This window comes from Poecilia reticulata, linkage group LG5 (assembly GCF_000633615.1).
Source record: "Poecilia reticulata strain Guanapo linkage group LG5, Guppy_female_1.0+MT, whole genome shotgun sequence".
Lineage (NCBI taxonomy): Eukaryota > Metazoa > Chordata > Actinopteri > Cyprinodontiformes > Poeciliidae > Poecilia > Poecilia reticulata.
Genome location: NC_024335.1, coordinates 6,871,894 through 6,896,645, shown reverse-complemented (window position 1 = coordinate 6,896,645; position 24,752 = coordinate 6,871,894). Strand labels below are relative to the sequence as shown.

The 24,752-nt window shown below is 37.6% G+C and overlaps 1 protein-coding gene across 3 annotated transcripts in view; it reads left to right on the top strand.

Annotated features, from left to right (window-relative positions):
- Positions 1–24,361, top strand: part of pparg (peroxisome proliferator-activated receptor gamma) — a 44,010-nt gene extending 19,649 nt beyond the window's left edge. For all 3 annotated transcript variants that reach the window (XM_008408553.2, XM_008408552.2, XM_008408555.1), the window contains exons 2-9: positions 4,786–5,079; positions 5,217–5,383; positions 11,481–11,619; positions 16,472–16,671; positions 18,764–18,872; positions 19,790–19,977; positions 21,219–21,462; positions 23,105–24,361. In XM_008408553.2, the coding sequence (XP_008406775.1) occupies positions 4,788–5,079; positions 5,217–5,383; positions 11,481–11,619; positions 16,472–16,671; positions 18,764–18,872; positions 19,790–19,977; positions 21,219–21,462; positions 23,105–23,352 (1,587 nt within the window). In that variant the 5' untranslated portion in view covers positions 4,786–4,787 and the 3' untranslated portion in view covers positions 23,353–24,361. The remainder of the gene's footprint in view (positions 1–4,785; positions 5,080–5,216; positions 5,384–11,480; positions 11,620–16,471; positions 16,672–18,763; positions 18,873–19,789; positions 19,978–21,218; positions 21,463–23,104) is intronic.
- The last annotated feature ends 391 nt before the right edge of the window (positions 24,362–24,752 follow it).

Here is a 24,752-nt window from a genome sequence, read left to right as displayed (position 1 = left end):
AGACAGTTGGAACTGTTTACCAAATGTGCATATTTTCTAAAAGGGCTTGTCTTTAAGTAGGGGGTGAAACATTTGAGTGACAAATTAAATGAKTTTCAAATGAAGATAAATAATAAAGTTCACAAAAAATAATYATGAGAAAAATAAGGACTCCAGCCACAGCGCCTAATAAAAGTGTTCATGTACCTTGAACATTTCACATTTCATCAATTATAACCAGAATAATTTGGAAGGGTTTAACATAGATGAACACAAAATAATGCTGATTGCAAAATAGCTGTAACTCATTTACATGGGATGCATATCATTTGGGATTGATTGGTTTTAGGTTTGGACTTTGAMTGGGCCTTTCCAACATATACTCCTAAGTGAAATGAATGTTGTCACTTCAATGTCTCACAGCAAGTTTAGAGTGTTCAGTCAGGGTGATGCGTTGTGTTAGCGTTGCACACTCACATAGTGTGTCATGAGGGACAAAAACCTTAAAAGTTGTTTTCATTTGACCAGAGTACCTATTTCCATATATTTGCTCGGACTCCTACGTGGTTTGTGGCAAACTGCAAATGGGAGATCTTATGAMTTTCATAAGAACTCCCAAACGTTTATACAAAACGTGGGTTTTGTATAAAGCCCATGTTTGTGGATTGATAGTAGTCTTTTTGACAGGATCTTTCATCTGAGCTGTTAATCTTTGCATCTCCTYCAGAGTTACCATAAGCCTCTTGGCTTTTTCCTGTCARATCTGATTTCTTGGTTTTGGTATTATGCTGATCTTTGACCAAATCTTCCCCTTCCATAAATGTTAAGGATGCCTTGATGACTGTAAAGATAATGTTGTAATCTTAAAACTGATCTAGTCTGCTTGGAAGGACGTTGGGACTGCTCTACCCTCAAATTGGGGATATTGAGCACGTTGGATTGTCTTGGCCAGAAATCCCAGGTGTTCCTYGAGGACAAATGAGTCTGTTGAATGTGACATGTAGCCAATCAGAAAGTAAGGTCATGAAAAAACTGACAGGCATCCAAAATACAGAAGACAAAACAACTGCCATGGTGCACCAGAAATGGAAGGATGGTGGACTTTGGAGAACTCATTTTGTTTTGCTTTCTCTCTGTTATAAAGAGTCCACAAACTATCATATGACTCTCTGTCATATGAATAAACACAACACACTGTAGGACCAAACATGTTATTGTCTCTTAAGGTTTTGAAAATCCACCAACAGTTTGTTATTGTTGCCGTGTGAACAAACCATTATAAGTTCAGAGTTTAGGGTATGGTTTTATTACCTAACCCTCCTTTGAACTAATCCACAATTGTTTCCTTTATCTCCGACRTGTATGCTGTGTTCSTTGGTCTTCACAGCTGAAGCCAAACCTTTGAGGCCTTCTCAGAACAGCTGAGCTGTGCTCATACCGAGAACCATTTACATACCAGACTCTACTAATTTTATAAATGCTAAAGTTATGTCATTTCCATGTGTCATTTACGTGTATTTGCACAAGTTACTATTACTCAGTGTTGGTCTTTTATAAACCAGAATAAAATGCATTGGACATTTTAGTTTTAGCGTTACRAAATGTAAAAAGTTGGAAAGATTTGAACTCTTTTGAAAGGGACTATGCAGTCTGTTGAGTAATTTTATCCTGCTCCTTTGTGTCTGACCMTTTTGGAAAAAGCCATATCTGTTGTGAAGAAATCTGAGCATCTTGAACATTACATTGGTTTTGCAACTTTGTTCCTTAGGGATGATTTCACATATTTCCCTTGATTTCACCTCTTTTTTCCAAAGTGGTTGCATTCCAGCTGTGTTGACAGTGGCACAGCCTCTCTTAAACAACTTGAAGAACAGCTTGTGTCTGCAAATTATTTACCTTAACTACTTCAGTAATTCTTTACAGTAAGAAAACCTGAGTTCTTCTTTTAAATATCTTTCTTGGAAAACTCGCCCTTTAAGACAAACAGAGTGAATGGAGCTTGTGTCTGCCAGACCTGCTTGGCCTTTTTGGGTTTTAACACTATGAGTGTGTCACGACTGAAGTGCCAAATGATAGAAAGCATTTATCCAAACTGTACGTCTACCTCGAAGTCAAGCCATGACACGTGGAAACCCGAGAAGCGGCAGGAGACACCSCTGCAGCTCCTGCACACGTGCTGACATGAACACACCTCTACTAAGGCAACACAAATCAAACACCCCTTACTAATAATTTGTCACCTTTTATCTAGCCTGACAACTTGTTTTCCTACACAATACTCAGAGATTCAAACTTGAAAAGATTTTGCATGGCACTGTTTCTATGCACAACCTCGGAAGAAAAGTTTGAGCCCGAACTTGTTTTCACCCTCAGTTACGACATAATTGAAAAAGTTTTGTTTCACTGCAGTCGCCTTCCTTTTTCTTTTCCCATGTTGTGCTGAACACAGAGCATGAATTTCCTCAGATGAGAGTTTTCTTAAGAGTCTCCAGAGTGTAGTTCAAATCCTTCCAGTAGCCCAGGGACTCGCTTTCTGTCACCCATTGCTTTATCTCTCTTGCCTTTTGCCTCTGGAGCTCCTCTGTTTCCCACTGGATTTCTTTCTCCATCTAATAACTCGATGCCAAGCAGAGCACAAGTCACTCTCTTCCTCAGTCTATTTTAATTCTGCATCAGCTGGCAACTCTCCAGCAAAAGGAAAAATAACCAGGTTTCTTCGGGTATTAATAGTCATCAGTTTCACACACTTATGCACATACCATCCCTCTGCTTGTAGTAGAACAATACCTCAGTCCATGTRAATTTTAAGTGGACCCCACTGATTTTTTTGCTGCCACATTCAAAACAAGTGAAAAGGAAACAATATGTGTTTGAGAGAAGAGGATGTTTGTTCCAGAGGGTTGTTTTGCCAAGTATCTTTGGAGCCAGTGGAAGTCATTATCATGCCGGGTGCTACTGTGCCATCTGAGCCTACTATTTTAGTTGTGTCCTGTTGCATAATTAGCATTCTTTGCTTTGTTTTYGTTCCAAATCAGCATCTGAATGGTTGATTGGGGGTTATTTTGAGAATCTGTACAGGTTATAAAGGTTACATTCACTGAACAGAGCTATGGATCCATTGGTTATTTATGAACGTTGCTGATCTCTTTTCTGTTTGTTTGTTTTTATTATTCAAAATGTAATCAGCATTTAAATAATTTTACAAAGTTTATTGCACTTTACCTTAATTAAAAACATTACATACAAGTATTCAGACACATATGGGATATTYTTATGGCCCTTTTACAACAAATTATTTAATAAAAAAAGAAAACATTCATTTTGTATTTCTAGTCATGTTTTGTTAATTTTCTTTTGCATGAATTGCATAAAAACGCAAAGGAAAAACACTTTTTAATGCATTTATATTAATAAACATTAGTAAATTCTTGGTTTTTGGTTATCCAGGAACCACAGTTCTATTTGTATTTCCTCTAATTCATGTAAAGCACTTTTAATTGCCTTGTTACTGAAAACGTGCTACTATATAAATAAAATTACCTTACTGCAGTCGAGGGCCTTAAGGACCGTATGCAGCTCCAGAGTCACAGTTTGAAGAACACAAGTCAGTTATGTACATCCAAATAAAATCTACTGAAGTCTTTGRCAAAATTGGAAAACGGTTGCAAGGTTATGAATGTATTTGTCATACACTATACATTAGATCATGGAAGAGCAAAACATTATTGCTAATCAAATCTGTTAACATTTGACTGAAAATATTTTTTATCTAGCTGATATTTTGTATTTGGCCTGTGCTTGATTTAATGGTGCTTTACTTGCCGAGAGCTTGCTGAGAGGATGACRAGAGCAAAAATCACAATCTCCCAACATGCTGTAAATTGTTGCATTACACCACAGCCTTGGGCAAACTTACCCTCGGGGCGTAAAGCTTTCTATTTGGTTTGCTTTYGTGTGGACGCTGGTACCCTCTGATGGTTGGTTGGACTTTGATAACCTCGGCTGACTTTTTTTCCTCCAATGTCTGTCCATTTTGGATGAGAACACCTTCAATGATCTGTGCCAACAAAAACAAATCTAGCTAAGTTGTAACTATGGTRAGCAGACCAGTGCTAATGAAAAGGGATGCTGATAAATTTAGCTATCTACTAGCTCTGAATCTAAATAAAGATAATAAATAAATAAATACAGATGTTTACTAAGTACCTCCCATTTTTCACAGTGAAGGTATTCAGAAAATGAGCATGTAGTAAGAAAAAATCTTAAGTCTTAATAAGTCCGTAGATGTTTTAGCACTTAAAAAAGTCAGTTATTTTTTGTGCCTTATATCAAGTCATGTATCCTTGGCCTCCTTTCCGTGTCCTTTAGTTGGGCAATCGCACCACTAGGCACCCAAACAGCATGAGGGGAAGACAGTGTTTTGAGCAGAGGAGACGTTCCTCAGTGCCAGAGTTCGTCTTGTTCTCCCCGTGACACAGTCTGCCTCCCTGTTTGCATGATAACAGACATACTTCAAGAGCAAGCGGGAGGACTGTGGGTACTCCTCATGGTGTTTGCATGGGAGTGTGCATGCACGCCCTAATGTTTTGAACTTTTCCGAGGAGACATTTTTAATGATTAACCTTCAGCAGAATTCTGTATGTGGACTTGTAGTTTACAGGCATGCTTAATCTTCTTCTTTTCATCAGAATTCCACCGTCTTTATTCAACAGTTGTGTTTTAGAAAAGCCACAAACACTCGTATAATCAGGAGTAGTTTGTGTTCCATCTTTTAATGCTTTCTTATCTCTTCTGCTTGCACCACAGACATGGTGGACACCCAGCAGCTCCTAGCGTGGCCGGTCGGTTTCAGCCTGAGCACAGTGGACCTGCCAGAGCTGGATGACAGCCCCCACTACCTCRACATGAAACATTTGTCCACGTCAGACTATGCCTCCATTTCCTCCTCCTCCATCCCTTCCTCCTTGTCTCCCCCGCTTGTATCCTCCATCTCATCTGCCGGCTTGGCCTACGACATCAGTCCTCCGCTCAGTGAAGAACACCTGACCAACATGGACTACACAAACATGCACAGCTACAGGACAGAGATGGAGACGCACAGTAAGTTCAGCTTAATTTGCTCTGATTAAACATTTTGTASATTCGAAGAGTAGAATAGAAAGTTACTGCTGGTTGAAGCAACTAAATGATCAATTGTCATACATTTGAAATGTGTCTTTCCCCCCCCCCTCTTTTAGACCCAATTAAGATGGAACCAGAGTCACCTCCACAGTACTCTGACAACCCTTTGTTCTCCAAGTTCCCAGACGAAGCATCAGCTTCAGCGTTGAACATCGAGTGTCGTGTGTGCGGAGACAAAGCCTCGGGGTTTCACTATGGGGTCCATGCCTGTGAGGGCTGTAAGGTAGGCCTGAAAAGAGATAGTAAATGACAGGTAAATTAATTAATCAAAGATGTCTCTTTGAATAAAGATTTTTCTCAATAAATAAAAAAAATTTTAAAAAATCATTGGCAGGATAATTTAATTCAAAATGTGAATTAAATTCACAGACATAGCGATCCATTTCAATCAGATAATTCTRGCACAAACTGATGAAAACTCAACTCATTTTGATTCTCAGAAAATTAGGACATAAATATAGCCTATAGAAACATGGAAGAGACCGCTGACTTGACAGTTCTCAGATAGTCAATGAGGGTAGCCATAAAAAACAATATTGCTAAAGAAGCTGCTGTTCAGAGTTGTGTTCAGGTATATTTACACGAGATGAGACGCCAGAACCAGCAGCGCAGATGAGCTGAAGGCCACTATTATAGCTACCTCGGTTTCCTTCAAACCTCAGCAGAACCACTGGCTGATCGTCTGTGTGTCACTGATGCAGTAATTCATGCAAAAGGAACCCCAAGCAAGTACTGAGTGTTCATACTGTACAGTGCATGGATATGCTGTTCAGTAGGGTGACAATTTCTTATTGACAGTGTTCTCTAAAGGCTTTCTGTAACATTCAGATTTTTAAAAAATATAATTTTGGGTTTCAAAATAAACTGAAATGTATAACACTTTCTGTATATGAGTATATCATTCCAAGGAAGTGATAATTTTTTGAGATACAYATGCCTTGTTATCTTCAATAATGAATTTAAGGGACTCCATTTTCTTTAAAGAATCAGTTCAAGACCCCATATAATATAAACTATTAGTATAAAATGACAGAAACTAAAATGATATATCCAGAAATTAACAAGCAACACMACCTGAAATGATCCAAAAATTAATCAGCATTKACTCTTTGTGGTGGGTTTCCTGTCTCATGGTGCTCTGCAGTTTCATAATCGCTCCTCTTCCATCGTGCAACTCTTTTCTATAACATGAGGGATTTTTTTTTTTTTCACCGAGAAAGAAATTCAGTTGTTGAATATTCCAAGTATGAAGTTGAAGTTGGTTAATGTAGCACTTCCTGCTGTAGGCTACCTYCAGAGATTAATCTTAAAGTAGAGTGATGAGCAGCATTGATAGGTTTGAAGGTGAATCATGCTTATGTATCATGAATGACATAACCAGTCGAGAAACGAGAAAACTGATTCTAAAGATTATTTCTCTCTTTAAGTGAAAAACTTTACATGTTTCTAATAGGAAACCTCTAGTTAGTACCTAGGTTTCAATAACAAAGCATGTGAGTTGTTTTATTTCATTGTTACCAGCAGACATGATTTTGAATTACAGGATCTATCAGTTCTTCCAAGTTGTCCAGGTCCTGATGCAATAAAGCAGCATCAGACTGTCACATGACCAGCATCATGGTTAACTTTTGCTATGGCGTTCCGTTTAAAATGCAGTTAGTTTTATATTGGATGTAACAGACCGACACCTTTCAAAGAGTTAAACTACTGTCTTAATAGTTCAGGAAATATTTTGCCATATGTATGGGGAATTTTAAGATGAGTTTTGGGCCTTAATGTTCATTAGTCAGCAGTGATTTGGCCTTCAAACTCCCCCTTTGCTATASTGTAGATGTCATTTTTTCCAAGTCTCTTTGTTTTTTTGGAATTATGAACACCAATCTTAGYGGAGACGGGTAAGACCTGAATTACTTACTTTTTTCCAAGGTTCCTTTTCTGACCTCCTGWATGTGTCAGCAGTGCAACACTTGGAGTAGTTTTGGTAGGCCTTACTCTTCTGGAAAGGTTCTCCACTATTAAATATTTTCTTCATTTTTACAGAATTGCTCTCACTTTTCTTTGCTGGGGTTCCAACGTCTTAGAAACTTCCAGGCCCTTTAGATATCCATGACTTTTATTGAGCTTCTTCATATAACAACATGATGTATTGCTTCTCAGGATCTTTTTGTCCACTTGCTTTAATCAGAGTGGTTCTACTTAAGTGATTTCTTGATTCTACAAGCCTGTCTGTAATCAGGGCTAATTTGCTTGGTGACATTTAATTCAGCCTGTGTTCAATCACTGTTAATTCATGATTTAGTAAGGGGAGGGGGAGGTATATATTCACATAAAGCCACTTTGTTTTAGATGGCTTACTTCCCATACTTTAATAAACCATCTGTGTAACTCTGAAGTCAATTCAAGTCCACGCCAGCAAACAAATTATTTATTGTTTGTTTCAAAAGGTAATGCCTCGGTTGAGAAAAAAAAAAAAAAAAAAAAAACCCTGACAGTCAGAAAACCTCAGAATACTGCCAGGAAATGTTAACCAGTGTCACAGTTGTTGTCTCTGATTCTCTAAGCTGCTTCTGTGCTGGTCGCTTCCTTTTTCTGTGTCGCCGTGTTACCTGCCATATGTCGGTGGAATAAATAATTGTATTATGCCCAGAGAGAAGTGGGCATTTTTCTATCTTTCTGATGTCTGTCACTCTAACCACAAGCCCCAAGCATTTTTCCACTCAACACCGGCATCTGCCTCTGCGTACAACGAGCCAGCCCCTTTGACTTTCTGTCGGTGTGTCTGTCTGTGCTGTCTGTAAAGGAGTATAAATAACTGATAGAGTGTGGGTGAAGTGTCAGACATATTTCCATTTTCTTTGAAATATTTTGACATTATAGGAAGTTGAACTATAAATTGTGACACTATGTTCCAAGCATAAATGAGAAGGATTTTCAGTTTCAGCAGTAGTACTTGGTACTCACCTAATGCTTTGGTTCCAAGAAGGTTTCACAGGTTTAAAATGGAACTTACATGAAAGGCATGTAAGTGTAAGTGTACTAAAATCTATATGTACCTGTGAGCAAAATTTTTTTTTTAAATCCATCTTTATAAAAATCACTTTTTATTGCTACACACCGATATATATTTCTTGATCCTTGCTAAATGTTAGGATTTACTTTAAGGCAGAAAAATGTAAATCCCACAAAGGCAAAGCTATTAAATCATCTAATATTAAGACAAAATACACATTTTGACTAACAACATGGGAACGTTATTCATTTTTGTTTTAAATGGTGTAATGAACCAAACAAACTGTTGTCCTACAAATCCACTGCTTGCTCTGATTGATTTGAATGAAATTTTAAGGTGTTTGGTCGGTGTGTGGTACAGGTCATCATTACCAACTRCAAATTAAATTGGGATGTATTTTAACATTAAAATAAAAATGGGTAACACTTTATTTAAAGGGGGTGAATAAGACTGACATGACATGTCATGAACATGAATAAGCCTTCATGAATATTTATGACTGTTGTCATAAAACGTCATTCAGTAAATTATGACACACAAAGTTGACATTATTCAAAATATCTTTGTTATGACAACTTGACATTAACAAAGAAATCATTACTGATATAAATTTGTTGTAAAATTATTACTGATTGCACTTTAAAAATTAGGTAACTTTATGTTATTAAAGGTAAAGTTTAAACAGTAATGATTTCTTGGGTAATGCCAAGTTGTCATAACAAAGACATTTTGAATAATGTCAACTTTGTATTAAAAGTGTCATAATTTACCGAATGACGCTTTATGACAACAGTCATAAACATTCATGAAGGCTTATTCATGTTMATGACAGGTGTTGCGTCATGTTTATGACATGTTTATGAAAGTGTCATGACAGTCTTATTCACCCCCCTTCAAATAAAGTGTTATCTAAAAAGGATATATTTTAAGTATTAATAAGTCAACAATCTGTATGTAAAAATGACATATCCAAACAATCAACTCAGCTACTTCTGTCAGTCGGAGCGTCTTTGAGGGGGTTCCCTTCTTCAAAGATGGTCTTGAGCATCAGTCAGAGTGAGCAACAAAGACCCCACATCCTGTTTAATCTAAACACCTGCGTTTTCAAACAAACAACCAAGTTTCAACTAACAACTCATTGTTTTAAAAACCATTTAATGCAGTTAAATTAACACTATCTGAAGGGGCTACTGAAACAGCAGTCCACAGATGTCAAAACTTCATGTGGTTTAGATAAGTCTTATCGTCGTCACTGTACTTTTGACATGTGGGTTTTATGAAAGATGTTCTTTGTGAATTATTGTTATCTCCACATCTCCCCACATCAGCCATTGTTTGTGCAAGTGATACCCTGTAGGAGGATTATGCTGTGATGCACGGAGTTGCAAAGACTTTGCTACTTTGAAACTTTGTGCCGCTACGTTTCACATTGTGGACAGTTTTTAGAGGTCAAGCTCCCTTTTCATTTTTTTGGATCTCATTCTTCAATCTCAAATAGTCTTTCTGTTTAATAACATTTGGAAAGCTTTGTTTTTTCACCAATCTTTTTTTTTTTTTTTTAATTGGACTCACTTTAACGTTCAATAGTTCCTTCACCATTAACCCTTTTGCTTGATATTTGGCGTTCCTATTATAATAGTTTTTTTTAAATACTTAAAATTTTGTGTTTTTTTAGGCTTCATAATACACAATGTACTCCAAGCTCGACAGACTTTGATTTTGATTTTTGTAGAAGCGAAAGATAAATACATTTGGAGAGCAAACATGTTTTTGCTCCCCTATTTCTCCCTGCAGTCTCACAGTCAGACACATTTCCACACTTAATTTGCACTTTTTTTTTTAAACTACCCAGCAAAAAGTAAAAATGACAAATAAATGTTAAATTTTAATCCCACTGTCATGTCAATCGTTTCTTCAATCGGTTTACTGCCATGAAGGCGAAAGGTAACAGCAACAGAATCTGTATCAGTGTTATAGCTGCACTTTATGTTTATCACTCGCCTTAAATCAGATAAAACACAGTAGAAAACATTTTGCAGTATTGCAGGTGTGGGCTGAAAGCAGTTTAGGCCAGTTACCAATCTACAACAGAGTCACGTCTGCTCAGCGACATGCGTACAGATGAAATTACCTGTTGATTATTGAAACAGTGTTTTAAAACAATGTAATCTCTTTCTTATTGCCGTAATTAGATTAGAACCAGCAGAACAGAAATTTCCAAAAAGGTTTTACGGAGGTTCAAACTCAGGATGTCTGGCACTGAAGATAAACTGCCAAGCTGCCAAATTAGACCAATTTGTCTCATGAGCTGTTAGATGAATATTTCATATCTGTGAGACACATAATAATCAACAGAAAACCGTATTTCTTTCATCTGGTAGGATTTGTTTTAGGCCCTCTGGGATTGAATGCTATGATGTGGGGGTGGAGGATTGCTTAATACATTTTAATAACCAGTCGCCTATGTTTGCATTTGTTCGTTTTTGACACTGTTAGTTCTGTGGCTGCACAAGAGGTTCATGTCTTTCTGCCACTCAGTCATGTCATAACTTACTGGCCTGAATGAAAGTGAGTTACAGCAGTTATTGTTCTGCTGAAGTCTCGGGGGACACTCACCAGAAGAAGGGGGTCAGCCAAGCAGGCAATCCCTTAATTGTTTCAAAATAGAAAACATTCTTTATTGAGGCGGAGGCTTGACCCCCTTTAACTTCCTCCTTCTCTAAATAACCTGCGATTAAAAAAGGAACATCTGGATCGTGGTGTAGATGTCAAAACGGACAAGCATTCCCAAAGAACTCAGCAGGGAGTTTCTAAACTCGCATCACATTTTCAGTGCAGCTTTAAGGCTTTGTTGGTTTTATTGTTGATCCTGCTCTACTTGTCCATTTGCTGAGTTCGTATTAAGGAAACAAAAACTGTCTTCAGAATATGTTTGGCAAGGTGTGTGCATTGGGAGTTTGACCGTGACAGGAAAACTTAATTGCTGAGATAAGAGCAGATCTTATGACTTCTTTGGTTCTAAGGTTAAACGTATAAAAGCACACCTTGGAATACAGTCTACTCTTTTTTTTTTTTTTTTACATAAAATTGTGGGCATTAAGATTTGTTTTCCTTCAGATCAAACATTAAAAGCATGTGTTTACATTAATGTTTCTCAAGTTTAAACATGGTGTCAGAAAAGCTGACGTTTTGGCTTGAGAAACAATATTTTTTACTTTTCTTATTGATATATTTACTGTACTTTGGTCCTACAAATTAACAAAGTTTCTCCACTGCATTTGCATTGACTGTCCTTTTTTTCGCCTCACAGGGTTTCTTCAGACGCACAATCAGGCTAAAGCTGGTGTACGACCACTGTGATCTCCACTGTCGCATTCACAAGAAGTCACGCAACAAATGTCAATACTGCCGTTTCCAGAAGTGCCTTAATGTTGGGATGTCACACAACGGTAAGATTGTGATATCTGTTTTTTTTAAATTACTTTTATTAACGCTATGGAACAATAATGGTGCATAAATTGGAAAAGCTGAGTGCAAACTCTGTGTTTTCATAGGATTTGAAAGCAGCATCAGGTTCTGTTAATCAAATGCACTCAGTACGCTGATTGTCAGCAAGTGTCACCGTCTCTATAAAAGCAGATGCTTGGGCAGTTTGCTGGTTCATAGTTTACAGGTGTGTAACAACACAATCTCAGAGAAGAAATATATCAGCAGTGATCTTAGAGAAGCAATTATAGCTGCTAATAATCAATCTGGAAAGGGCAATAAGGCAATGTTCAAACAAATTGCAGCCCATCATTCTAAAGAGATTATTATGAAATACAAAGTAGAGATAAAGTATAAAGTAGAGATTATTCTAAAATAGTAAATGTTTCTGCTAAAACATTTAGGAGAAAAAAACAAATCTTCCCAGGAGTGAAGATACCAGCAAATTCACCCCAACTTAGGCCGTATAATATGGCCCAAACTGATATTAACCCTGGTGCGTGCGAGGACCGAGGCAAACGTAAAGGACTGTGGCAAGTGATACAAGTTTTACATGTGTGGGGACGTTTGGACCCCATTTGTAAACACAAGGGTTAAACAAAGCAGCTAATCTAAAACACACTTATGGAAAATAATTCAGAGAATTTGCATTTTAAAGCCCGGACTGGGTCAAAATCCGGGTGGTCACCCTTTTGAAATATTGTGGTAGCATCTTGACAAAATGGTGCACAAACACATTTCCACAAAGTTGGAAAGAAACTGAAGCAAAGTTTTGCAGAAGGGCAAAATTCCTCTGCAGTAATAAGAGACTGAAGTCATACAGAAAATGGCAACTTTTAATTATTTCTGCTAACAATGGCTCTAAGGAGCAAAACCCAGTTATGAGTTGACGGTAAAAAATTAATTTTTAGGTAGAAAAAGTCGGATCTTTTTTGATGTTGTGGTCTAGGAAGTGTCTCTACATAACTCCTCTTGCCCCAGATGCCCCCTCCTGAGAACAGAGTGCACACTGCTGGTCACACTGCTGCACATTTAGTCTTCAAGGTGTGGCCACATGTCTGTAGCTTGTCACCCCACTGCCCTATATGTTGCCACTAGTTTCTTCTGTGGTCTCGAGTTTTCATCGCAGACTTTGCATCATGTTTCAGTTCACGTTGCTGGTTCCGTGTACCTGATACCTTTTAAAGGTGATCAAAAATGAGGCTGTGGTCAACAGCTAACTCCAAATACCCACCAGTGTGTTACATTTTTCCTTTCTGCGTTTTCATGACCAAGTGGCAAGACTTTTTAAATAAACACAGGTAAGTCTCTTGAGGTGCCTGGTTCGTGCTGCTTCAGCTGCAAATGTGTGCTCCAGATTGTCATCACCTTCCCAGGGAATTGTTTGTTTAAGAAAATCTCCCTGACACACCATTTGAAAAAAACTATGATGATGTGTCGAGAATGTTGGCAGAAAAGAGCGAACTGGTCCTTCTATATTGATGGTCGGTCTTAGTCTCCAGAAGAAAAGTTAAAGTGTCTTTAAGTATCAGATCATTCTGAAAGGAGCTCAAAATAGAGTAAAAATAAAATCTCATCTGAGAATTATTTTCTGCAAAAACTGTAACAAGCATGTTCTGTATAACCCAAAATCTTGTTCAATGAAGCATGATAGATCCGCTGTGGCCATCTTGCCCAGTTTTGATTGTTTAATGCATCATTTTAGGTAAAAAAAAAAAAAAAAAAGCCAAGCTGTACATGCATAATTTAATACAAGCTTATCAACATGTTCACCAAAACCCTGATTATCCTTTCTGCTTCTTCCTGTTAACACATTTAGTTTTATTTTAACTATGTGAAATTATTGTTGCAAAACTTGGATCCACAGCAGAAATGCAACATGAAAACAGCGCTGAACGCTGTAATCTTGTCCCTCACCCACCACTGTTTAGTTGCTGCTTTTTATTTCAGAAGCCATTGTTGGTCACTGAGGCTTGACGGACTCCACCTCCTCACGTGTGTTTGGTGACTGTATGAGTTTACTCGGGTGTGCTCGAGTGTCATTTCCCCAATTCTCTTGTCCATTTTGTCGCACCTGTTAGGGTGGGCCAGCCTCAGCCGCTTGACTCTTTGACCTCTGGTGAGATCTAAGGATTATTAGCAACTCTTTTTACTATGAAATGACGACAACCTTTTGTAAACCTACCAGTGCAATACCTCATACTTTAGTTAATCCGCCTGTACAAATTTGCACAGCCTGCTGAATATCTTGCATGCAGAATACATGAACGTGCTTGAAATCCCCTCTTAACTGTTGCTTGAGTTGTATGCATTCTTAAAGTAATGAAAGTTTCAAGAGTGAAAAAGTGAAATCCAGCCAGGTGTTTTAATTAATTCTGAGTCATTTGATTTAGTATTTGATTCTTTTGGAAGTATTTTAACTACGTAACTTCTATTCAAGTTACTTCTTTGAATGGAAGTTACTTTGTTACTTCCATTCAGAGAGTGGAAGTAAAAATTTGACCTCTGCTGGAAGCTACAGGTGAGACGTGTTAACAAAATAGCTTTGCAGATGCTGGTGAAATATGAACTCTATTAGAATGAGAATAATTACTCCTTGACTAAAGACAAACTAATCAAATGTGAATGTTTTCATCCCATTCAAAAGTTTCTTTCATTCCTCTCCTGCTTTGTAAATAGGAAATGATTTTTATTTACATGGTACCTTTAATATATATACAATTCACAAAGAGAGAATATAAAATAAACATGATTAAAATAATAAATTATAAACTAAATGATGCAAATCATCAAAAGCCAATAATCTTTAATATTTAAAAGAACTTAAAGAAATCACCTTTGAATAAGCATGCCTTTAGCTGCTCTTAAAATGAGTCCAGACTTAAAAACAAACAACTCTTGTTCTAGAAAGAAGAGACAAAATTAAGCCCTTCAAATTTTATATCTGCTCCCTCGGACTATGCGGGGATTTTGCTTTGGCAACATTGGGAGCTTGACGCCTTCACTCAGTAGAAAGGAGCTTCATTGTTAAAGTGTTAGTCAGGATTGGTTTTAATGAATTCTAAAAGGAATTTTGTTTGTGCAAGATTTTTTTTTTTCTCATAATGTATTCTTCCTGTAACATGGAAGTGACTTTTTGAGAAAAAAATGTCAGGCATTTACTGTAACAAACGTCAGCTGTCAAATGAAGCACACATGGTTTAACAGAAAACCTGCTAAACCATGTGCAGGTTTTCTCCACATGGTTTAGCAGAAAACCATGTGCACACCTTAATTACTTTGTTTGTTTTCACCCTACCAGTTGCTAGCATGTTTCTCTCTGCTTTCGTTCATATCCTCCTCGTATTACTTAACAACATATCAGCAGTTTTGAAAATGTGCCACAGTGTGGGCGTTTGTTTTATCAATGATTGACATCTCTGAGCCTGTAGTTTCAACTGGTTTCTCCAGCATGCTGTGTCACTGTCTCAGGCTCGTTGCCAAGAGAGACGCAAGTCCGCTTTGGTTTTGTGTTGATTTGCCCAAGGTGGGCATCAACCACACACTCAGCGTTTCACAATTGCATAAAGCTGCAGCTAAAGAATGGTGCATGTCTAAATTGAGGCGAGGGATAATTAATGATTTCCAACTTTAATGGAACGTCTCGACTTTCTCACGGCATGGCATTAAATTTCACCTCCTTCTGATTAGGCTTTATGAAAAGCAAAACGTCATTTTAAACTTAAAAAAAAAAACGAACATAAATTTACACTGCTGTTATTGTTGTTGAAGTTATTGTTGTTGTGACATTATAGATACTGGGACATTTTTAATGGCTAATTCTGCAGACTCACCCATGATAATAGGGCTGGTTATCTGCAAAATAGGACTTATTTTGTGAATGAAACTCAATCAGGTCTCCTTTGTTCAGTTGTTTTAGTTTTAAATGTCGGTTGTAATGCCACCTGCAGTGGCAGAAGGAAAGGGGAGGGGAAACAAGATTAGATAAGTGTAGGTCTTTCAGTGAACTGTTTAAACCTAATTACCAATGCACTATCAAGGTGCAGAACATGTTGAAATGCATCACAAGACACACCTCATAAAAACTCAGCAGGGTCATTTATCATGTGCTTTTAAACAGTCGATCTATTCCTTCTCTGACATAGACAGTAAAACTTATTTATAGAAAATGTCTGAGCAGTTACCTCACTCTGCTAACTTATGTCTAGATGCAGCCTGATAGTAATCATAAATTGGTTTTCCTGTTCCTATGTTTAATTAAATGCATTGACATCAGGTCTGTTGTATGTTTTGAAACTGGACAAGGTTAGTTTTAACAGACAATCGATCCAGCAGTGCTCTCCCAACAAACCCATCAAACAAACCTGACCAGATCTGAGCAACAACACACTTCAATATTTATTTAGGAATCTAAGAACAGAAGCCAAATTTAAAGGAGAAGTAAATTATCTGTGTTTCTGTATTTCTTAAATGCAAGAAATGAAATAAGGTCAGTATATTTTTGTGCATAGCAGTTTTAGCACGAATGCAGTTTATTTTTAAATCACTTCAGACAGTTTTTTATTTTATTTAAATCTGAAAGCACTGTTAGCACTGACTGAAAAACTACAAATTTCATTCTGCTAACAAAGGTAGGGGATCTTCAGCTTAAATGCAGTGTGGTCTTTTCTTATTCACTTTTTGCAGATATTTGCATTTGAACTCTCATAACTTGAATATTTCTTTCTATTTTCCTTTCAAGTAAAATAGTGGATAGAGTGTTTTGCATATTTGTTTTCTACATGCGCTAACATACATTTCTGCTTTCTTTCCCAGCCATTCGTTTTGGCCGAATGCCTCAGGCGGAGAAGGAGAAGCTGTTGGCTGAGTTCTCGTCTGACATGGAGCACATGCACCCGGAGGCTGCAGATCTAAGGGCTCTGGCCCGGCATCTGTACGAAGCCTATCTGAAGTATTTCCCCCTTACCAAAGCCAAGGCCAGGGCAATCCTCTCTGGGAAGACGGGAGAAAAAGTGGTAAGAACGGCTGGCCGATTTCCGTTCTACTTTTATCTATTCGTAACATCAGTCACATTAAGACACCACTGCCAATTAGACAGCTTTATGAAATATGTAAAAAGAACAAACATGATGGAGAATAAATCTTTATTGGCAAACCTAATGTGAACTTGTTCTGTCAAAAGTCTTTGTTATGAACTACTTGTATTTTTAAGTTTATGTGCAGTAGCTGTGCATTCCTGCTCTGTTCTAATCTGAGCTGCTGAACCAGTTTCCGTCACGTCTGCTCTGCCTTCTGGCAATTGTACAAAATAAAAATGTGAAATTCTGCATTTGAAAACTTTGAATGAAGAAAATGTTAAACTTTCCCAAGTGCACATGCAAACATATCGAGTGCTATTTTTGTTGTGTCACAATACCCCGTTCATATGGACACTTTGCAGGGTTTTGTTGTTGTTTTGACTGGGGATGTGGTTCAACTGGTTTCTACGTGCTTTGGCTGTCATAAAATCTCTGACAGGTGGTTGGACTGGGAAACAAACAGGTTTTTTATTTTACTGTACGCTGTGACAGTTTTAATGCTGACACTTAATATAATTTACTGGAACATTTATAAAATGGCACATCAAAATGTAAGAAATTTATTTGTCAAAAAAAATTATCTCAGATTTTATCTTTTTTTTTTTTCTTACATTTTCTTCAGTTGTTTGTTATTTCTGGCACCTCATTGTCCAACATATGATTGGTTGCCATATACTACTATACCAGCCACTACACTCTATTTTATCGTTTTTCTAGACTAAAGTGCTTTTTTTTGCTGTGCAGTATAGCAAAACTTTCAAGTTAATGTCCACTAGGTTTTACAGATTACACGTCATGACATTATAAATCAACCAAACATAATGAAAAATCTCTTAAATTTGTAATTCTGTGCAAAATCATTTCAATACCAAATGAATAAAAAATAACAATGGATTAAAAGAATAGTATTAATGCTGTAGTTTTTCTTTATGCCATTTTTTAAAGCTTTTGCAGCAGCTCTAAGTTTTTCTGCTGCTGGTAAATTCTGGTGTCTTCAAGGTTGCTCGGCATCTTTTTGTTCAGCTTGTTATGACTGTTCGCCTCAGCCAAAGCCGCCAAATGACACTGGCTCAGCATTTTGTTTGAAGCACTCCTTGCTCATTTACGAATTCATTGCGTACCTCCTAAAACAAATTATTAGTAAATGATTTTAGCTTTTGTGGAATATTTACATTTTTTTAGCATCCAAGGTCGAGATATTAGTTGTTGTTTGATCAAAGAGGGATTTGTTTTGTGTTTGTTTTTTGTCTTTTTGTAGAAAACCACAAAAGTAGACAGTAAAAGAGGGTGGCTCAACATATCTGTGATAAGGTCATGCTGACGGCTAAGGATGGTTACCTTCTACCAGACAGTTGTGTGTTTTGTTGAATCGCTTTCATTAGAACAATGATTGAATCCACCAAAAAATATATTAATATTAAAAAACATCAACGCAGGACTACAGGACTACTAAAATACGAGACAAGAAAAAAGCTAAATTTCCTTATATGTTTTGGTTCTGTTTAAATGACAAATATAATATTTTTGCTTTTTCATTTTGTTCAGGATTGCAGATTGCAATAATTATATTTACTTCCACATGTAAAGTTATGAAAAACAAAAAATGACAAAGGGAAAGGGAAAGCACAAGTCGGCAGAGAATACAGTTGAAGTGTTATTGTTGCAACATTAAAACTTTGACCTCAGTGCAAAACACAATGGCCACTCAATACAGAAGTGCTGACAGCAAATCTCCAGTTTAAATGAGAGTTTTATCCAGTGAAGAAGGAGGTAGTCCTGTTGGAGACATTCTGGTCCAGTTCTGACCGGCATCATTACTGTGATTGAGTACTCTCATTTATCACCAACTGTTGTATCCCCTGATTTACCTGCTTTATGTCTGCAGGCTGAACAGTGTTAGGTTTTACATAACCTCTGCTAACTGAAAGTAAAACATTGAACTGCTTTTAGTGAATTAAAACAGGTGGAATGCTTTGGCAATTACAAAAATCTTCTGTGTGTGTGTGTGTGTGTGTGCGTGTGTGTGCAGCCTTTCATCATTCATGACATGAAGTCTCTAATAGAAGGGGAGCAGTTTATCAACTGTAGGCAGATTCCATCCCGGGACCACCAGCAGATGTCCACCGTTACAGTTGGAGGTTAGTAAAGGCACAATCTAGATTTTTAGATGACATATATTAGTTTTGTAGTTTAGAAAATATTTCTTTAAAAACCTGGATTGAGTTTGTCTGCAAGCAATTTTAGTGAATCATAAGAGCTTTTCTTATAAACCTTAACTCTTTGCATTCAACAAGTCACATATTTCTTAAATATTTTGAGTTTAAAGATAAATTTGAACAGGCTGTTTCAAGTCTTTTTCATGTTTATATTTAACTACCAAAAGCCTAAATAGATGCTTCATTGACTCGCAGCTAAGAATAGGCATGGAAACCATAAGCTCATTTTCACATTGGTTAGAAAAAAGACAAGAGATCGAAAGATAGTCAGCTTTACAAACACAACAATAAAGAAACTAAAGTTAGTAGGCATAATTACAATTATGCATTATTCATAGACCAGGTAAATAAAGATTTTAAGTTGTTTTTAGTCACACATGATGTTTGTTTCAGATAGGAAATCACACAAGAATGCTTCTAAAAATGAAATAATTTATTTAAATTACTAATGGACAAATATTTATTTATTTACCATTTTTGTGTATATTTCTACTGGTGTTACAATGACTTATCTCTGGTGTTGACCTTCAAGTCTCTTATTTTGACGGGTTTCCTTGCCATCACCCAAATCTCCATTGATTATCTATCAGGCTCGAATCTGGATTTAAACTGGGCCAGTTCAAAATCTTGATAGTCATTATCAAACGAAAGATTTTGTTAGGAACCAAAGTTTATTTTAAATCTTGAAATTTGCCATTAGTATTAATAATCTTGGGTGTACTTCTTCATGCACTGTTATACATCTGAGACAAAGTCTGCTAGTTCTGGTTAATTTCTCAGTCATAGAATTGTGTTCTACAGCTTTTTCAGATTTTTATTCCATATCCTTACGGTTTCAGGAATCCCAGGAGCCCACTCAGGGTCAGATTATGGAGCTCTGGGAACGGGGACCAACGGACTGACACCTGACGGGGCGGAGCTGCGTTTCTTCAAAAGCTGTCAGTCACGCTCTGCAGAAGCAGTAAGAGAAGTGACAGAATTTGCAAAGAGCATTCCAGGATTCATCGATCTGGATCTCAATGATCAAGTAAGATGGACTAAAATTGACTTTTTTTGAGTTTTGGGTCATGTTAGAATGTTATTCCTTCATCAGAAACATAACTTCCACAATGAGCAGAACTGTTATAAATGTCATAATGGAGTGTTGGAAAGAGCAGGAGCTACTTAAAGAGACAGAATCTCAATTCAAATTTTTATAACAACTGAACACTTGATAACACTTTATTGTGCACTATGTGCATGGAAAATACATACTACCCCTTTAAAAGCCACTTTTGAGAGTCAAAAAAAAAAACAAAGTACAGAGTAGGAGAGCATCTTGCAAGCTGTAGCACAGGGTTATTGTAACAAAGACCTTTTACATATTTGCTGAGGGTGGGGTGATGAGAGATCCAGAACCAAAAACCAAACAGTAAATGAAGGAATAAATACATATAAAAAATTGAGACAATGCACACCCTCTTCGGGGTCCTTGAGGGTGCATGGGAGTTTGCTGGGATGAAAATCATCACCTCTAGTGTATGGTCCTGAGTCAGAAAAGGGTAGAGGGCCTTTTCAAGATGTCAGAGAAGACATCCTGCGCAAGTTGAGGAGTTCAGGTGTCTAAGGTTCTCATTCAAGAATGAGGAAAAAACGGAGAGGAAGAGGGGAATTGGTGTGGTGGCTGCAGTGACCCGAGTTCTTTACCAGCCTTTCATGGTGAAGAGAGAGGCTGAGTCTGGTCACAAGTGCTGGCTAGAAAGAACGAGGTTGCAGATACAAGTGTTTACAAGTGTGCATGAGTCCCTTGTCAATATTGTGAAAAGTTCAGTCATGTAATGGGCGCATCCCACTGGGAGGAGACCCAGAGAAATTATACAAATGTGATCACACACAACGCAGATAAAAAGCAATAATTACTACTAATCCCTGTATGGTCAAAGCATAACTCATGGTCAAAGGGCGGATAAGTGGATCTCTTTACTATAAGTGGATTCGTATTGAATGAACACTTTGTTGAATTAAAGCTTTCCAAATTACACCTCGGTCGATTAAACTGCTGCCAGTTTCAGCAACACTGTTAAAAATTCTGAAGGTTGCTGATGTTGAGAGTTTATTTGTGAGAAACATGGTTAAGATGTAGAAAAACTAATAAAAAGAATACTCTATTAGTCTATGGCTTCCCTTAAAATAGAAATAAAAATATGATTTTGTTGCGTCCTCTACATGTTTTCAAATATCTCACCCATCTTCAGAGCTTCATTTCAACCAGTAAATATTTTTGTCCAGGTGACGTTGCTGAAATACGGAGTGATTGAAGTTTTGATCATCATGATGTCGCCTCTGATGAACAAGGATGGCACCCTGATCTCCTACGGACAGATCTTCATGACGCGGGAGTTCCTCAAGAGTCTCAGGAAACCTTTCTGTCAGATGATGGAGCCAAAATTTGAGTTCGGAGTCAAGTTCAACACGCTGGAGCTGGACGACAGTGACATGGCGCTGTTTTTGGCTGTTATTATCCTCAGTGGGGGTGAGTGATCACTATTTGTCAGGGAATGTTATTATCTAATAGGATTTCTAATGATTTTTTTTAGGGGGGCGGGGGGGTTGAGTCTGATGCAAATCCCGGAAGCAGGGGGCAATTTCTAAACTTGCTGCGCCCAGAACAAAACTATAAATCATCACACCTGGTCCTCATGCACTCCTGCCCTTCACTTTGGTGTAAAATCTCTTTTACACCAAAGTGAAGCAAACCACTTCCTGTTAAAACAATATGCTTCAAAATTGTATGTAATACCCCAATTCATTTATTAAATGTAATATGTATCTTCCATTTACTGCCAGTGAAAATGTTTCTTTTTATTAAAAAAGACATTATGTCCACACAGAGATCTCAGGTATCTCCTGTCCACAACTTATCGTCCTTTAGTGATAAACATGTTATCTTTGGACAGCCTTAAACCATTTATCTATTTACTAAATGGTTAAAGGTAAAATAATCTGTTTCACATGAGAACAATAAAACGCTGCATCACAAGAGTCAGGGATCAATAACTGCAAAGGTTGCACTTGTGATGAGGGAGAAACGACAAGAGAGGTGAGGTTTCAGTGACGACCACAGGAGTGAGCAACAATCACGCATCTCCCACTTGTGCACGTTTCTGTACTAGCCGTGAAGATTTAGAGTAAAAGGAAAAGTATTGGTGGGAAAAGGCGTGAAACTTTTGGTCTTCAGTCCTCACACTTATGAGTCGAGTTTCTTAGAAGCAAACATCAGGAAGTCGAAGCGTTTTACTCATGTGTAATTAGGCAATCCCTCATATCTGAACAGAGCCTTATGAGTTTGTCCAGTCCTGCTGATTATTAGCAGGACTGGACCTGATGATTGATAAAAACCTGACTTTGAACATTATTAAGATTAAAATCCAACAATGAGCTAAATTATTAACTTAAATGACTGATTATGGCTTAATAAGCAGCTTTTTGTACAAAGCAGAAAACCATCTCACTAATAAGAACTGATTTCAGTATATTTAGGACTATATGTTTTGTGTCTTCAATTCAGTTTATCTACACTGCTCAAAAAAATAAAGGCAACACTTTAACATTTAAGTGAACACTGAAGTGTTCCCTTTATTTTTTGGAGCAGTATATAATGTGCCAACTCACAACACGCCACCTTAATTCACTTTACAAAAAAAAAAAGACAATTCAATCCAATCATACATACAATCCAATTGATCCGACTTATCAACAATGCAACCAAGTTCAAACTGGATAAAAATGTCTCTACCTAAGGAAACACAGCAGAGTGCATTAAATCATAAATTGGCAGCTAAATATCCTGACTCTGCAGAGCATTACACCATGGGATGCTTAAAATTGTATCACCTCATATACTAACCCTGCTTTAACCTTCCCTACAACATTATTTCTAACCTGTCTGGTGTGTCCCTTGGCCTTTGTGAGGTTTTTTATAAACTGATGTTCTCCAAGAAACTTCTGAGACTTTCACATTACATAGGGATTAAATTACATGGAGGTGAACTCCATTTATTAATTGACTGCAGAGGATAATGGTTGCTCTGCTTTTGACGTGCATTGTGTAATGATATCAGTGTGAGGTCTGTCTCTAATTGATCCCCTGTGTCTCTGCGCCCCGTCCCGTCCAGACCGGCCCGGCCTGCTGAACGTGAAGCCCATCGAGCAGCTTCAGGAGACGGTGCTCCATTCGCTGGAGCTGCAACTGAAGCTCAGCCATCCAGACTCCCTGCAGCTGTTTGCCAAGCTGCTCCAGAAGATGACGGACCTGCGTCAGATAGTCACTGACCACGTGCACCTCATCGAGCTGCTGAAGCAGACCGAGGTGGACATGCTCCTACACCCTTTGCTGCAAGAGATCATGAAGGACTTGTACTAGAGCTCAAAAGGAAAAGGGGACGAGCGCCGCAATGTGAAGAAAAACCGAGACTGTTAAATCATGAATTGAAATTAATCATTTACCAGAAGGTGGAGAAGAACAGGAACAGAAAAATCAAGAAAAGAAATAAAATTGTTTTATCTGTTTCTAGGCAGTCTCAATGTGATTAATTTGTGGCGCACAGTCATTTGTCTACCACAGAGCCCGAACATTTCATTACGGGCTGTCTGCCAACTTCAGTACGAAACTACCACCTTTTGCAGCAAAGTGCCGATGACTAACAGAAAGAGAGGGAACCGTCAGTTGGCAAACTTGACGCAAAAATTCTTCGTGCTTCATCACTGTCAAACTTCACGTGCCTTAAAGGGAAGCATTTTTCACGCCTCGTCGCATACAGCACTTGTTGTTGTGCGCCTTGTTTCTTCACAGCCATCCACAGAGATCAGCAGTGCACGTACATACATCAGTATCTCTGCGAACACGCATGAACGCACACACACGTAAAATTGCGCACAGTCGTTTTCTGTTTTGGCATCAGGGTGAAGGTGCTATCTCATTTTAATCAGCTGCATCCAAAAACAGAAATCAGATTAGTGCTTATAACTTATTCTGGTCCTGCACACCGCTTAGAAACTGTGAGAAAGTAAGTGTGAGCTAACAGAGGGCACACAGCAGGAATGATGTTGGCTTTAAAATATGCCTTAACAATTGAATGTTTAGCTTTTTTTTAAAAAAAAGATCCAATGTTGTTCTTAAGCATATTGTACATATTCAATGTATGATATATGTAATCGCTCATTTTGTTTCCATTTGTATGAAATTCTTAAACTAAACTTGCTTTTGAGCCTTTAGATTCAGCAACTTGGTTGAGTTCTAATTTTTCAATGTGAAATTATTTTGTATCTATTAAAGTCCTTTTTTTTGTGCAGGCAAAAAGACTGGATTCTTACCTACTGGGGAGATAAAGTGAGAAATTACCTGTAAATAAAATATTTTCTAACTTTTTTTACTTGGAGTCTGTTTCTTGCTTAAGGACAATCAACAATGCATCAAAGCTGTTTTCAACTATCTATAACCATCACTTTAGTATAATAAAGCTGGAAGATGAACATCTGCCACAATCTCGAGTCTTTTCCGGTCATATTTGAAACATGTTTTTTTTCTTTTGCATTTAACGTATGTACAAGGCAAGAAAGTGTGCATCAGAATATTTGGCTCAGGTCACTGTTGTTCAAACTATTTCCAAATATCTTCCTTGGAGGTATTGCTCAGACACTTTCAAATCTAGTTTTACAGTCATTACATCAGCTGTCTTCTGTGCCTATTACCAAATACTTCTAAACACACACACACACACGCACACACACACACACACCCGCTGCTGCCATTGCAACATCTGA